This window comes from Saccopteryx bilineata, chromosome 12, assembly GCF_036850765.1.
Source record: "Saccopteryx bilineata isolate mSacBil1 chromosome 12, mSacBil1_pri_phased_curated, whole genome shotgun sequence".
Lineage (NCBI taxonomy): Eukaryota > Metazoa > Chordata > Mammalia > Chiroptera > Emballonuridae > Saccopteryx > Saccopteryx bilineata.
The window spans coordinates 53,787,485-53,804,690 of record NC_089501.1 but is presented as its reverse complement, the minus strand read 5'-3'; the positions used below and the strand labels follow the sequence as shown (position 1 = coordinate 53,804,690).

Here is a 17,206-nt window from a genome sequence, read left to right as displayed (position 1 = left end):
GAGATGCATTTCCCTCTCATGGGCCAAATGCCCTTTGGAGTTGTTCATTTCATTTGGTTACATGCAACAGTTATTTTGTTATGATTTACCCACTAGTTACAGTTCTTTATCGGCGTCTCTCTGGTATCCATGCTTAGCAAGACAAGCTGGGGCTGGGACAGGTAGAACAGGTCATTGTAGCGGATTACTACAAAAGAGGGTCCACCACATGGCTTCTAACAATTTAACTCCTAAAAAAGAAAAGAGGTTTACTTTTTAATTCTAATCTGTGTTGTTATCTTATAATGTTGACAGTCTAACACTTCTAGAGGTTAATGGTTTGTGTTTGGGTTCAAGGTGTCAACAGTAATTGTACTTAGAAATGTAATACATAAAATCAAATAAATATTTTCAAAGCTTTCCACCATCTGGAGGAAATGAATAGTCCCTGAATTTTCTCTCATAACCATGGCTTCATGTTTTTATTTTGCATAGCCTATTTATTGTGAATGGTTCAAAATGGTATACGTGCTAGACCCGAACTCACCCCCACCTAAGACATGGACGATTGAGGCTTGTGGCCATAGAGTCCTTGTGTCCTAGTTCCATTTTCAGGTTCTGGGGAGGGGGTGGGGTCGGAACTTTGATAAAAGCTAAAGGGGTAAAATGAAAACACACCGTTCGGCCTCGCAGCGTCCCTACTTCCTTCTGTTGGAAGCGCTCTTGCAGGACCTCCTTGCTCCCCTCGACTTTCTCGGTCAGGCCGACTCCTCGCCCTTTTGTCCCTATTTTCCCCCTCAGGCAGGGAACGTTCTCTGCTGACCAGTGTTGGGCCCAGTGGCCCCTCGTTCGTCCCCCCGAAGGCCCAGATGGGCTCTCACCGTGGACAGGACTGCTGAGGACCAGCTCTGTGCACCCCCCACCCCCACCCGGTGCCAGGCCTGGGAACCAGCCCGCGGGGCGGCCCCCGGGCACGTGTGAGTTTGAGCTGGGAGGCCGGCACCTGTCATGAAGCAGGTGGGGGCGATACAATAATGTGGACCTAAAACAGCGCGCTGCGTGTAAAACCAGGACCTCCCCAGCGTGCGTGTGACAGGAGGCTGGGCGGTGAGTGGAGAGGCGCCCTTAGCCGGAGCCTTCCTGGACAAGCGTCCCTGAAGGAGGCTGGATTTGAGCGGAACTGTGACAGCTTTTGTTTGATAGAAAATGCAGACAGGTTGGGAAGAAGCGTGCATGCAGGGATGAGCACGTAAGGAAGAGGTGGTCCGGAGTCTGGGGGGGGCTGATCCGAGAGAAGCAGAAGGGGTTTTGTGTGGCAGTTTGAAAGATGCATATTGTGAGGTGACTTGAGCAAAATCCGGCGTCTTGACGCATTGGCACTGTGTGATTAGTTTATCATTTTGGCCAAGACCTGCCATGGTGAGAAGCCCTTTGGAATACTGCTGCCGAAGTGTGCTGATTACATTGCCGAAGGCCCCTGGGTGGGGGAGATTCAGGGCACTGCTTCAGGGTCAGCCAGCACGCGGGGATTGAGTTGGGAGAACTCAGACTATACTGACACCCCCAGGCCAAACCTGTCTGCTCTAGAACGCATTCCTCTTGCTACTCTGTATCTTTGCTCAACTACCTCCATGGCCCCTGTTTTGTAGGCTCTCTCAAAATCACTAAGCTATATTGAAACAATGTCTGGAGCAGATAAAGGGGCTACCCCTTGAGGTTACCATGTCAACAGGGATATAGTTACCGTGATAGGGAGATGTTAAGTGAAGAAAGCCCTGGGTACCCAATGCAGAAAAAATGCCCACAGGACTGTCAGGTATCACATCAGGAGCACATCCAAGAATGTAGCACTATTTTGGTGAATATCATAACCATGAGATACAGAAAAAAACCAGGTGGTTCTCTGGGCATCAAACTGCCCATGGATGACAAGAGAGTTTACAGAGTATTGATCAGTGGGATCAAACTTTGGATCAAACTGAGGTTAGAAATTCTCTTGAATCCAGTAACATTTAACACCACAGATGGGATATAGAATTTCTGAATGAGTATTGAAGAGGAAAGGGGAATTTTGTCAATTAGGAAAGTAAACAAAGAATTTATATCTCCTAATCATTTTATTTGTGATGCGTTTACTACATCATTTTATATAACATTGTATTTAAAGCTTTCATAAACAAGGGAAGCCATGAAGTTGGTTTACTATCCATCTTCTCTCCATATGGACTGAATGCACTGAGCCATGAGCTATATAGAGACCCCGTTCCTAACCCCAGGGGGGTCAGCGATCTCTAAACCCACCCTTATGGTAGGGCTCCCTACACTGTGAGATAATTCCTTATGTTCCACCCTGTAGAACTGTGAGGCCCTGAGGGCAGGACCATGTCTTGGTCACATTGATGTCATGTTGACAAGACAGCACCCAGCATGCATGTAGCGGCTGTTCAAGTGTTGGCAGAATGGACCGGCGAAAGTCAGATTTGGGAATGTAGACAGAGAGTCTCTGCCTTGGGTGTGTTTTATATGCTGAGATGTGGGGACTTCTGCAGGCCAGCTTACAGATCTTAGTCACCCCCCTTTTTTGTGTGCAGCAATGTGGACTGAACAGAGCAGGAAGAACTGCTGTGTTCAGCAGAGGGGGGCTGGGGGAGATTGGCAGGGGCCGCCGCCTGGGCTTCCATAGGGCTCTGGTTCCAGGCAGACTGATGGCCAGTGAACGTAGCTCAGGATTTTAAACTTGGCTGCTGGCAGGGATTTTGAAGGTCATTCGACTGTTGAAGCTTATTTAAATTTCCAGAAGTTGAGTCTATCAATTAGTGTCTTGGATCCCGGGCCTCTTCAGAGACTGGGACTGCTCACTTGGCTAACTCACATAATGAACTCCTATGGCACGTGTGGGCAGACTGTTGTCTCTGGCATTTCTGCGGGCAGGCTGCGTGCTGCAGACGGCTCTGTCGGCAGTGCACTTGGTCAATTAGTAGGTAATGATGCTAAATATAGATGAAGTGGAAATGCATTCGGTTTCTGAGATTTCAGGGGCTTCTTTATTGTGTATAAGCTGTCTCTAACTAAAAGGGATTTAAAGTGACAGTTGTTAAGAAGATAAATTCGAGTTCCTTTAATGGTGTAGTTTCCCTCCTCTAATTATTTTTATCTAATCAAACGCTTTGCTAAATTCCCAGGAGTCCCCGTTGTTCATGTGCAGAGGGTTTGTGGAGACCTCAGGAAGATTGCTAACTGGGGCGTGACATCTGTGTTCCTGTTGCCTGGACACTGTGAGGAAGCGTGTGCATTGTCAAGGGTCAAGCTGGGTTAGCTAAATTTCAGGACTGCCTTTCTCCCTCCAGTGAGGAAGGTTCATTTGTATCTCTTCTGTGATTGGCACTGAATATTTTTATTCTAACGTGCATTGCTTTTCACTGCGTTCCAGAAATTCCTCTTCTCCCCAGAGCCATATCTGTATGCGATTTTGCTTTCCCCCCGGGGTGGGAGAGCAGCCCCAGCGGGTGACTTGGCACCGTCCTCCCGCGCTCGGGACTCGACCCCTCCGCCCCTGCTTCCCTGGACCCAGAGTGTCTCCTCCCTCTCCGTCCCCTGAAGTCCGATGCGCCGTCAGTGACCACGGCCTCCATCAGCTCTCTTCTGACCTTCCAAGTGTGACCCTCCTCCCCTGAGCGCACGCTGGTCACACTGCTGTGTTGGGAGGAATGAGCCCCACACGTCTGGGTTTAAGGTCACGGGAAACGCATCTCTCCTGCTGTCTGTGGGTCTGGACTTTGGGAGCAGCCCAGCTGGACGGCTGCTCAGGGTGGCTGAGGTCAGGGCGAGGTGTCCGCCAGGCCGGCGGTCCCCCGTGGGCTGGCCTTGGGCTGGGGGACCTGCTTCGGGGATGGCCGGCTCGGGGGATGACCGGCTCGGGGGATGGCCGGCTCAGGGGATGACCGGCTCAGGGGATGGCCAGCTCGGGGGATGGCCGGCTCGGGGGTGGCCGGCTCGGGGGATGGCCGGCTCGGGGGATGACCGGCTCGGGGGATGGCCGGCTCGGGGGATGACCGGCTTGGGGCTGCTGGCTCCGGCCGGCTGTCGTGGACAGGCTGCCGCCCCTTGCCGAGGGACCTCTCCGCAGGGCTGCCTGAGGGTCCTGGCCCTGTGGTCACTCCCTTCCCTCAGAGCAGGCGACCCCAGGAGAGAGCACAAGCGGAGACAAAGCCGTGGCCTTCCTTCCCCTCTGGTTCCGGAAGTCACGCACGGCCATGTCCATGTTTCCCGCGGTGCGAGGCAGGGAGGGACTGATGTGCGGGAGGGACTGATGTGCGGGAGGGACTGATGTGCGGGAGGGACCAAGTCAGTGCCTGGGAGGGGCCCCCGGGGACCACGCCCGCCGCTGCCGCCCCGCCCCCCAGCCTGGTCTTCCTGCATCACTACCCAGCCTGAAAACATCCTGCCCCCTGTCCCCGCCATTTGCGCCCCTGCCTCTCTACTTTGTTAGGATTTTACTTCCTTTAGAGCTTAGACGTGCTTCCTGATCTCCACTCACCTAAACGTCGCTGGCACATTGCATCCAACGCGTGTCCCGTTCAGCTGGTAAGTTGGAAGCACAACCTCTCTCTTACTGGGTATAAATGAAGATGTGCATGGGGAAGACAGAAAAACGGACAGATTTTTGACAGATGGATAGATGGAGAGAGAGAGAGAGACAACAAATGAAGCAGAGAGCAGACTAAAATGCATGTTTATCATATTCATATAAAACATGTTGCTATTTTTGGACACTGCAGAACTGGTTTACAATAGTTCACATCTTTGGACTACAGTGTAACAATATTGTACTTTGTGTGACGTCTGTTAAGGCCTTGCCATACTTTTTACTAAGACCCCTTCAATTATGCCCAACACACTGTGAACAGAGGTGTTTGGCTCACTCCTTTAACAAAAGCAGGGGGTGGGGGGTGACATCAATTACAAATAACTCTTCAGTAATGTCAACCAGAGCATTCATAACTCGTCTTCCATATGATTGAGAACTTTATGTAACCTTTGATTCACTGCTCTGTAACCTGCTCATGAGGGTAAAATCATTTTCCAGATTGATCAGTTAACATTTATATATAATTTGAGCAAAGGGCACAGAGGACTGTCGGGAGGAACAGAAACCTGTGAGGAGGCAAGTCCTGGCGTGTTCTCAGAAATGTCACTGCCATCTGTCTCCCCGCTGCCATTTCTGAGACCACCAGCACACCCAAGTCCCTTGGTAACTCACGTCTGAGTTATTCAAACGACCTCCCAGCCGTTCTCACGACTTCCAGCCTCTCGCCCTGCCAACTTCCCTCAGCATTAAACTTACTAACACATCGGTCTCTTCCCCCGCCTGGCATCTTCGGTGCAGCCCATGACCTGATGCCACATAGGAGGTTGGTCTTCGAGAGTCCCTCCGCTCCCTGTCGGTGTCCCTGACCAGAAGTCTTTCTGTCCCCGGTGCTTTTCATCTCTCCTCCCTCTTTTCCCGATATACATCTTCTCAGTCAGCCCAGGGGGTAGCTTCTGCGTTCCGAGAATTCTTTCCCACGTCTGTCTCCTCTCCTGACCAGAAGCCAGGTTTCTCTCCGGATGCACTCTTCCCATTTGTTTGAATTCAGCTCACTGGCTCCCAGTGGAGGCTGTCTGGACGCACAGGCCCCTCCCGTCCTAACTTCCGGGCACCTAAGTTCAGTGACTACGGAAACCTCCTGTAATATTCTGCTCGCAAAAATTAGGGGAAGGCCCTGGCCGGTTGGCTCAGCGGTAGAGCGTCGGCCTGGCGTGTGGGGGACCCGGGTTCGATTCCCGGCCAGGGCACATAGGAGAAGCGCCCATTTGCTTCTCCACCTCCCTCTCCTTCCTCTCTGTCTCTCTCTTCCCCTCCCGCAGCCAAGGCTCTATTGGAGCAAAGATGGCCCGGGCGCTGGGGATGGCTCCTTGGCCGCTGCCCCAGGTGCTAGAGTGGCTCTGGTCACAGCAGAGCGACGCCCCGGAGGGGCAGAGCATCGCCTCCTGGTGGGCAGAGCTTCACCCCTGGTGGGCGTGCCAGGTGGATCCCGGTCGGGCACATGCGGGAGTCTGACTGTCTCTCCCCGTTTCCAGCTTCAGAAAAATACAAAAAAAAAAAATTAGGGGATATTTCAAATTGAATATGAAGCGATAAAAAAAAGAAACATTTAATTTACTATTATTATTATTATTATTATTAAACAAGAACATCAGAAAAGCAAATGACAAGTGAAAGAAAGTTGTTTGATTACGCAAATGAAATGCAAAACCAACTTTATTTCATTGGTGAAAATGCGCCGTACAGAAGGCTGAGTCCTGGAGTTTCTGCACGTTCCCGGGTCCCCTGGCTTCTGCGCGCAGAACTGTTGCACACCCCGTGTTCCCAGACGAAGCACGGTGCCGGGGCCTCTGTGCCTCCCGAGGTTTATAGCGGTTACACACCTGTACAATGTTGGTTCATTCCCTCAGTGCTGTCTTCCACACATGTTTGTAAAGGGCCTACATTCGCCAAAGTAGATGCTCAATGAAAACTGAATGGAAATGTATGGGCGGGAGCAGAGAAATTATAAAATAAAAGTACCCTGTTTGTTTACCCACTGGTGCAATCAGGAGCTTGATTACATGACTGTCAGTTGCTCAACCCTGTGCGTGGAGAGAGGCATGTGAGTCATGACCGTGTCAGGTAAGCTTGGCCTCTGGTGTTTCCAGACTTTTCACTGAATCCTGACAGCTAGGGTGGCAACGGATGAAACATAAAAGTGGAGAGATTGATTGAGCAAAAAAAAAAAAGTTTGAGAAAAAGCTCATGGGCACAGCCAACAGGGTGGTGATAGAATAAAGGTAAGGGGGAGGTCAGGTGGGTGTAGGGGTACAAATGGCGATGAAGGGAGGCTTGGCTGCTTGGTGGGGGGGTAGACACACAATATGGTGTACAGGACGTGTTGTAGAAGGGGACACCTGAAGCCTGTGTCATTGTGTTAACCAGTGTCAACTCCACTAAGTTCCATTTGAAAATAAATGAATTACCAGATTCTAATGGTGGATACTAAAATGTCGGGGTGGGGCGGGGGTAATATCTGGAGACCTTGTGGATGCAAAGGAAGAACCAGCAAAGAATTGAGCTCCCAGGAAAGTTTCTCGGAGGTCTTTGGTCTTGAACTGGACCTTGACAATTGGGATTTCGATTTAAACCTTGAAGCTAGTATTATATTCCAGGAATGGATGACAGTGAGCGTGAGATACTTCTCTTAGAGGAACGAGCTGCGTGTGCTAGGACCATGCAGACACCGGTGAGAGGGGGCAGGGAGAGGAACAGGAGGGGTGGGAGGGCCGTGGGAGGGGGCGGGAGGGGGTGGGAGGGCTCAGGGGTTTATTTCAGGGGAATGAAACAGAAGGAACAACGTATGTGAAGTTCCTGGCAAGGCACCTGTAGGTTCTTGTAAATACTAGGTTCCCTGTGTCGTCTTCCGTGTAGTGTATAGGAAGTCAATTATGTGGTCCCTCTATTCATGGCATGATTTTTACTTTTTTTCAGATGACTCAAGTGACTAATCTAATAGCCTTTCTGTGGGTGTCATGCTCATCCCTCACCTAAATGTTTCACAAGGACCAGGGACATTCTTTGTAAGCGATAAGCAACCTCACCTCGACTGTATCAAGGTGACAGACTGTACCACTGACAGATACTTCTACATGACGTATAGACATATACTACCTATGTCAGTATGTGCGTCATCACGTATCTATAAACCCACATGCGTATGTCTACTCCCGAGCCATCAGTAGGTCCCCATGGACATAGAATATAAATCGACTCCATACAGATGGTGATGGGCTGAGAACTTCCGGTGACTGACTGGTGTAACACTTCTGACTCCCCGCAGCTGTGAGTTTCTTCCTCTCTGACATGGGCACGCGAAAGCACGTGTGTGGCTGCCTCCGTCACTGTCACGGACACTGCAGCTTCTCAGGGCCGCCACGCAACCTGGTTCTGGGCAGCGACTCTCCTAGGGGAGAGCTGTGTGGTCTCTGTTCTCACCTTCCATGCTGCGCACACTCTATATGCTGGACCTCTTTCCCTGCGGTTCTCCCGCTCGTGACCCGCTGTTACCTGGTGTTCCATGTATCTCCTACTGGTTTTAAGGTGAACATTCTCTAAAGCCTTCTTGATGTCTTTCTCTCTCTCCTTGGCTCCCTCCCTCCCTCTCTCTCTCCCCCACCCCCTCCCTGTATAATAAGAGCTATTGATGTTAGCGGCTGCAATCCCTCCATCCCAAATGGGTCTCAAGTCCCGGTCCACACGCACTCCTCAAGCCGTTAATGGCTGCCGCTGCCCTCGTCCACTGGCCATGCGCGCTGCAGAGGGGGCACCGCGAGAGGGGAAAGGACTCATTTTCTAGACCGATGGCTGCGTGCCCTGCACCTACCTGGACTTCCCCCGGGGACACCATGGCAGTGGTTCACGTGCTGACGGCTTTGGCTTTACGTTTCATTTCTTCTCACAGGGCAATTGCCAAGCTTTCTTTTTAACCTGGTTATATATAGGAACATTTTTATAAATGTTCTTCTATTTTCCTCCCGAGTTTCCACGCATTGCCAGCAGATGACGGGTCTGCACAGGCTTAATCGACCATGTTGCGAAAGCCCAGAGTGGCCGGTATTTTTCCCAGGATCTGCTCTGAGAGGAGAGGGTGAAGCCAGGCAGCCTCGTGGGGTCAGCACGAGTGAGCGAGCCGTGTGCGTGCCTGTGTACTGCCTGGCTCTCACATCAGAAAGAGCGCAGTGTGATACTGTATCGTCTTCAGGGGGAACTGTTACAAGGAGAAAGGCTGGCGGTTCAGAACACAGTCAATAGTTACTTGAAAAAGGCCCTCAGTGGGTTCAGATATGGAAAGTGGAAGCACATCAAAATATCTGGGGACACGCCAGCTCGGATTAAGTCGGCCGTTGTCCACGAGATCCATGACGTTCAAATATCAAGGGTTCTTTTTAAGTTATTTATTCCTCTCCCCTCCCCCCTGTTTGGTTTTGTGTTAGATGTTGCTTCAAAATAAGTGGCAAAACAGACTTTTGAAAATATTTTAACTGTTCAATAATTATCTTTCGGCAATATTAATAATGTTTGGCATCTGTTTTTCTGGGGAAAGGGCTTTGGAAGAACACAGCTCTGTTAGGAATTGTGTGTGAAATGAAAACTATTTTGTGTTTTGTTATCGTTACATAGAGAACAGGCTTATCTAAATAAACTCCAGTGACTTGTATTTTCCTACTAAATTGCCTTGGGACTGATCTCAAATTAATATATTCCATTGGTCTCCTTTTCATCATAAAATTATAAGATTTCTTTGCTAGCAAAAAATTGCATGGTTATTGAGATTTTTTTTTTTCCTGTAAAGCGTTTTAAGGGAATCCAAAACTTTTAGGACTTGCATGTATCAATTTATAGTAATCTCCTCACCTTAATTTAGGAAACTGGGTGGTGGGAGGTGTGGGGCGGCACAGAGACACACCCTGGAAGCGGAAGCGTCTCCACGGGTCACCTGTCCTTCCGACGGCCTCCTTTCCGACCGGCCAGTGGGGTATGAGCACCTGTTTAACCTGCCAGCTTTGGGGCAACAGTCATTCTTCTTTTGACTTTGGGGAAGTTCAGCTCCTACACGTTATTATAGTCAAAATCAAGGAGCATTTATGCAAAACCTTCCAAATGCCTGGTGCTGTGAGAATATCAATGTAAAACAGCCCCAGTATCTGCCGTCAAGGGGTCACAGTCGCCAAGAGAGGAGAAAGTCGTCAGCACCACGCTGTAAGATGGATCGCTAGAAGTACATATAAGTGTATGGGGTTATTAGTAGGTTAATTTGGAATTATGCATCAGGGCAGGCTTCTAGAAAGAGGGTATATCGGAGCTTGGGTCTAAACAGCTGATGAATAATAAAACATATAAGATTAGGAAAGTCGATGTTCTGTGTAGTGACTGTCATGCCTCCGATCTTTAAGACGTGGCCCTGGCAGGAGAGCTCCGTGCTCAGCCACCTGGGTCTGTGCAGAGCAGAGCGTGCCCTCAGCGGCCGGCTGGGTACCAGGTGTCCTGCAGCGCCTGTGGCATCCCTGCCCTACACGTCCTACAGGAATGTCTCTCTTCATCTCCGCAGGAGCCCCGTGCTGGTTTTCCAGTGCAGCGACCGCCACGTGATCTGCCTAGACTGTTTCCACCTGTACTGCGTGAGCAGACTCAACGACCGGCAGTTCACGCACGACGCTCAGCTGGGCTACTCCCTGCCTTGTGTGGGTAAGTCCGGCACGTGTTGGATGCCGATTCAGAACCGAGGGACGGCCGCTGGTGTGAGACTATCTTAGTGCACCCAGTCCCTAGCGAGGGGTGAAAATTCAAATGGCTCTTTGATCATTGCTGGGCAAGAAACATTGTTTGGATCACACACAGAGAGAAAATGAAAAACACAAAACACCAAGGTCTGAAAGAACTGTATTGACCCAAAAAATGCAAAACCTGCATAAAGGCATTGAAAGTAAAATTTGCAGTATTATTCAGCCAAGGTCCATAAAGGATGTCTATGGATTCACACTGCAAGTTACAGGTTTATGACCTTGGGTCTAGAGCAGTTCTCTCCACATTTTTTAATGACCTTCTCCTCTCACTAAAGATTTTGAACATATACACATATGTATGAAAGAACATATATTTTAAAAAGAGATTAAAGAACAATGAAATAAATCTAAAATATTTAAGATTTGAAATATTTTTAAGTCTTTCACATTAACAAGATCTCTTTTTACTTACACTATATTATTATTATTATTTTGGCATTGTGTGAAATTCAGATAACGGACAATGAACCCTTTTAGAGTGAGCAACTCCAGTGGCGTTCCATGCCTTCACAACGCCACGCCGTGGCCAGCCGTCTCTCTCTCGTTTCAAAACGTTGGAATCACCCCCAGAAAACTAGCCCGTATCCATGAACTGGTCACTCCCCGTTTCTCCCGACCCCCATCTCAGAGGAGACAGCCGCTGGGTCGGTCTCCATGGAGCTGCCAGCTCTAGATGCTTCGTACCAAAGAAGTCACACAATCTGTGACCTTCTGAGTGTGCCTTCTTTCACTGAACATCGTGGGTTTAGGTTTCATCCGAGTGGTGGCATGTGTCTGCATTCGCTGTTATGGCTGAATCACATTGCGTTCTGTGGAAAGAACAGGTGGTGTTTTCTTGTTCATTTGTTGATGGGCATTTGCCGTTGTTCTTCCCTTTGGGCTGTTTGGAATAATGCTGAGTCATGTCGCATTTCTGTGTTTTACCTTTTGAAGAACTACCGGACGATGTTTCATAGCTGCTGTACCATTTTGCACCGTTACCAATAACTTCTAAGAGTTCTTATTCCTTCATGTCCTCACCAGCACTGGTTATGTTTCTGGTTTTGTTTTGTGTTTGTTTGTTTTTAAGCAGCCATCCTATTGAGTATGAAGTAGTTAGTATCTTATGGTGGATTTGACTTGGCATTTCCTTAATGCTGAATACCTTCTCATCTGCTTGTTTGCCATTTGAAGATCTATTTGGAGAAACGCCTGATCGAGACCTTTGTGCACTTCTGATTGCATTGTTTGCCTTGTTGAGTCTTAAACATTCTTTATGTATTCCAGACACTAGACCTTTATCAGATACATGATTTCCGAACTTTTCTCCAAACATGTAGGTTGGTGATAATGTCCTTGATGCACAAAACATTTTAATTTTGATGAATTCCAACTTATCTATTTTTTTTCTGTTGTTGCTTGTGCTCTTGGTGTCAAGTGTAAGAATCCATTACCAAATCCAAGGTCATGAAAATGTATCCATATGTTTTTATTTAATAGCTTAGCTCTTATATTTAGGTCATTGAACCACTTTGAGTTAATTTTTATATGTGAAGTGATTAAGGGTCCATAACTCATATATATATACATATATATTTAATGACTGCAGTATGATTAAATATGCTTCATTAATTTTGAAAATTGTGGCTGGAAACTATATGTTACCTTGATTGAATGGTCAGGTTTTAAGTTCAGTTTATTTCAACTCTCAGTTTTAATGTTGATCACAGCTGAAAAACATACCTTAAAAATTTTTTCAGAGATTCAAATGGAAGTAGCTGATTGCATTGAGGACTTTGTAAATGATGATACTAATTTTTCAAATGTATCTGCCAATAATGCAATGATTTTGAAATTAATATTTACATAATATATGTGTCAATATATTGTTATGGAACATGATTGAAAGGTCTCGTGCTTTTATATTTTCAACAAAAGGGTTCAAAAATCAGTGAAACATTTATTTGAAGTTTGGGAGATCCTGCTTCTGTCTTTAAGTTTTTGATGAGTTTTTTTTTATTGATAAACCCTGTTCCTTTACAAAACCAAATAACATGGAAACATCTATAAATATCCATTTTCAAATTTTTCTTCATAGTCAAGTTGCCTTTATAAACCAGTTTATTTCTCATTTATTTTTAAATTTTACTTGGGGCACATTAGCCAGACTTTCTAGTACAATGAGATATTCTAGTTTTTTTTGTTTTTTATAATTCTTGCTCAATAACCTGGAATCAACCATTTTTCTAAGGAGCTCTGGTTCCCTGTAATAGGAAGCAGTATTTAGAAGTCACAGTTTTGGTTGAGGCTTGGTGTGCTCACTGTTACTACATAATTTGGTCACTGTTTCTAGGTTTAATTAAATGAGCTGGGAAGCATGCTTTAAAAATAAATGTCATGTCACCCTATTAAATTTCATTTTCTAAATAAAATTTAAAACAAGTTATACTGACATTTCCAGTTCAAATTCAGGGTTATGGAATTTTTACTTGAAGTCACTAACCTTACAACTGTTGTTGCTTCTCAGCAGAAATCCTATTACTAAGTGAGATCAACATAAGTACACGTTTGTCTTAGTTACAGTACACACACAATGGTGTCAGCATTAGAACACCAACACCATCAGCAAAGTATGCTTCCTGAAAACAATGGTAAGACTTGTGCCGTTTGGTTTGTCATTAGAGATATTCCCAAAGGGATAGAGGACATGACAGTCACTGTATAGTTATGTCACCAATCACAAACACATTTAATTTTCTCCAAGTTGCTTTTAAAATTCATTTTATGGTAATAATTATGTAAAATATTGACAGAATTCCAAATTCAGAGCTCTAAAACAAGTTACAATAACAGAAATAGAGCTTTTGTTCTTATTCACTTCAATCTTCCTTTTCTCCCCAAAGGAATGCCATTGTTTGAAAAATCTCCCATTTAAAAAAAACATGTAAACAAATTACCAATGATGTAGGTGTTGATATAAATTTATGTCACCTCTTCTGGGCCCTGGCCGGTTGGCTCAGTGGTAGAGCGTCAACCCGGCGTGTAGAAGTCCTAGATTTGATTCCCTGCCAGGGCACACAGGAGAAGCGCCCATCTGCTTCTCCACCCCTCCCCCTCTCCTTCCTCTCTGTCTCTCTCTTCCCCTCCCGCAGCCAAGGCTCCATTGGAGCAAAGATGGCCCAGGCGCTGAGGGTGGCTGCATGGCCTCTGCCTCAGGCGCTAGAAGGACTCTGGCGGCCACGGAGCAACACCCCAGATGGGCAGAGCATCGCCCCCTGGTGGGCAGTGGGGTGGATCCTGGTCAGGTGCGTGTGGGAGTCTGTCTGTCTGCCTCCCTACTTCTCACTTTGGAAAAATACAGAAAAAAAATTTGTGTCTCCCCTTCTACAGTAGAACATTGAATACTGTGACTGTTTTTCTCCACCTTGCTTTTCTTCCCCCATTCTGCAGGCTATATTGTATCTGGGAGATTACTCCCTAGCAATGTATGAATATTTTCTTTATTTCCATAGTAGCATAATTGAATTCCGTTGTGTGTCTGTACCTTTCTTTTTTCCTTATTAGTGAACACTACATTTTCATTGGTCTCTTTACAGATGTTGCTACGCCTGAGAGACTGTGCACACACACACACACTTCCGTAGCTGCTCAGACTGTCGTGAGGTGGGATTACTGTAGCAAAGGGAAGAGACGCCTTGTTTCCATTTCCCTCCCAGCAGCGGGGTCACTTCTCAGTCCCACCACAGCCGTTTCTCCGCTGTCTCACCAACAGAGCAGTTACAAGACTTTGGGATTTTTTATTCCCAATCTTATATTCGAGAAATGCTGTTTCCACATAGTTTTTTTTTTTTTTTTTCTTATTTCGAGCAAGGTCTGAGTACCTTTCGTAAGTTTAAGGTCCTTTTGCATTTTTTTTCCTCAATCATTTTTTAAAATGCCACTTTTTCCTCAAGGGACAGGTTAAGTGAATAGATTGAATGTATTTTTTCAAAAATACTTTCTGTGTAGCACTCTACACTATTGACAGTTCCTTGCCATCACAGGACAGCTGAACAATGTCGAATCACTTGTATTTCTATAAAGAATGTATGTAAACTAGCTTTTAATTTTGCTAGCTTTTTTTGCCGCAAGGTAACTAACAACCTCTCAATGAAACACAAGGTTTGCATGATCAAGCCCTATCTAATTAAAATGCATTATTTGTGTACCTTCTTATTTAGTGTAATTGTACTTTAAGTACATTTTATAGGTGTTTTCTAAAACTAACCTTGCCAATGGCATCCTTAGAACATTGCACTTGGGGTTCAATCTCTTTGTTTCCATGGCGAGCAAGGCAGGGAGTGAGTGCGTGTTCAGTACCCTCAGATCGTCAGCATCCACTGGGGGGGTGTCGTGGAGCATGTCCCCCCTGGTGAGTGATGGCTGCACTCCAAGAGTGCTTCCTCATAACAAAGTATAGTTCAGTTTGTCACAGCGTTATTTGTCGGGTACTATTTCAGCCTTTTCTTCCTGTGACTCAAATTATGTTTTCCTGTATTATGTAAAAAAGAGACCTTCAAATGTTGTCATAGATTTTTTTTTTTTTTGGTATATATAAAAACAAAATGGATCGTCTTGAACCATGGCTCAACAGAGGCACTCTCATCATTTATGACGTACTTAATTTTTAAATGTCTGGCTGAGTGTAACAGCTTCACGCCCAGCTTAGTTTACGTCTCAGGGCCTGTTATACAGTCAAGGTGAGGCTTGCTGTCAGGGGTGACGGTGCCTCCCTTCATCACGGCCGTCCTTGTCCCTCTGGCCTCACGTTGGCGCTCTGAGTGCTATCTGGAATGGATGGCTTCTCTCGGGAACCGTGGGTCTCCTCAAGTCACTTAGGTATTATGACAGAGTGAGCTCAATTAGATGAAAACACCCATCCGTAATTCTTCCAGCCATCACAAGTCATCTTCTGTAGGAGAGAGCCCCCTCTCTGAGTCTCTGTGGTGGGGCTCCCCCAGTCCTTCAGGACGTCCCCCATACAGCTGATGGCACATGGGCATCTGCTCTGCAGACCTGGGTGCGAGAGGTACCAGGAGCAGCCAACGCTTTCTTAGGGAGGCTTCATATTTTCATATCTTAAACCACACCGGTAGAAGCTCTAATAATACCTCCAGCGAACCAATGAACCATGTTGCCCGGAACCCGGGATGGACACAGAACATCGGAGGAGCCGAGTCCAGATCCTGACACAGGACTGAGTACCTGCGCACCACGGGGCAAGGCCCTTCCCACTGACATGCCTCGGTTTCCTGTAAGGTAGAATGGAGATAAGACCACAGCTCATATGTCGTTATGTGGATGATCTGAAACAGTGCCATTAAAAGTGTCTTTAGGTTACATGCTGAAGACAGTAAGCACAAAAGGGAGTATTTGTTTTTCTTGTTTCGTAATACATGTATTCCCATGGACAGTACATATAATATGTGTGTATGTGCATATGTGTACATATACATAGGTGTGAATATTCGTAGAGGAACATATATTTAGACATTCCTCAACCATAGGTTGGCATTTCCTATAAGTCAAGGCATAAATCAACCAATTATCAAGCATTATATACTTTTCCCATTTCTCTGGCCATCTCTTCCCCTTGGTTTATTTGACTTTGCCTTGATTCATTGAGCATAGAATAAGGCGCATAAAAGAAAGTAGTAATAATACAGAATTAGAAAAATCAAAGTTTTGCAAACTTTCAATAGGAAGAACAGACCATTCGGAACAAGACTAGATTAAACCTATCTTCTTCCACAGTCGAGAATGCTGGGGGTTCATTAAAAGGTCACTATCAGTGTCTATGATCTTAGAACTAAGACTTAATTAACATGCACAAAAGGCAAAAAGAATGGTTGGTTGCGTAAAAGAGCTGTGAGTGCATCGGAAGGTCACCACTGTGGGAGCTGGACCCCTCTAGTGTGGCCCAGAGTCTAGGCCAGCTCCGTACAGGTACGCGGGTGTGCAGCTGCTCACGCTGGCCGGGGTGCTTGGAACGGTCCCCCGGGTTCTCGGCCCAACTCCGCAGTTCTGTGTGGAATGACTGGACCTCAAGATCAGGTGCTGGCGCCGTCTTCGTTTGGGGGAAACACGCGAGTGGACCGTGTTGGCTTCTCCGAGGACATGTCCATTCCCCCGCAACCCGGCCAGTGTAGACTACCTAGCCAACCGCTTCTCATCGCTGGTGGTGACGGCTAGCTGGTTTTGGAGAATAAATCTTCCAAGAAAATTCAAGTAAAATATCTTTATGTATTCAAGGGGCATTTTATTCCTAAAGCCACCACTTCCTTCCAGTGACAGATGAGAGAGGGCTTCTCAGGCACAGGAATCTGCCGCGGGGACCCACCCCTCGACTTCTCTGAGCCGGGGGCTCTGAACAAGGCTGGAATGGGGCAGGTTCATTGGCAAAGAAGTCTGTAAATGTGCTTGATGGTTGTGTCCCTGCTCTGGCATAGACCAAAGGACTTTCTGTGGCTCACAAACGAGAATGAGCTCTCCTGCAGGCACAGGGAGGCTGAGGGGCACGGGTACTAGTCAAAGCAAATAGTTAGTAGGTGTCTCTAATGCACCATATTGCTCAAGACTGCTCTTCCACGCTCTGTGAGAAACACAGCTGCTTAACCCTTACCCTACTCCCATCCATACAGAACAGCTCTTTCCCCAAATTTCATTATTTAGTATCTCCAGGGCCTGAGGTGGGGCGGGGGGAACATTCACTAGTATTTGAATCAAGATATTGGGTGAAAAATAAAAACCGAGATGGGCGTTTCTGGACTCGTAGCTATATATCAACAACGGGCTG

The 17,206-nt window shown here is 46.8% G+C and overlaps 1 protein-coding gene across 2 annotated transcripts in view; it reads left to right on the top strand.

The window, feature by feature from the left end:
• The window catches only part of PRKN (parkin RBR E3 ubiquitin protein ligase), a 1,041,656-nt gene that overhangs the window by 685,412 nt on the left and 339,038 nt on the right, over positions 1-17,206 (top strand). For both annotated transcript variants that reach the window (XM_066248240.1, XM_066248238.1), the window contains exon 7: positions 10,158-10,294. In XM_066248240.1, coding sequence (XP_066104337.1) covers positions 10,158-10,294 — 137 coding nt within the window. The remainder of the gene's footprint in view (positions 1-10,157; positions 10,295-17,206) is intronic.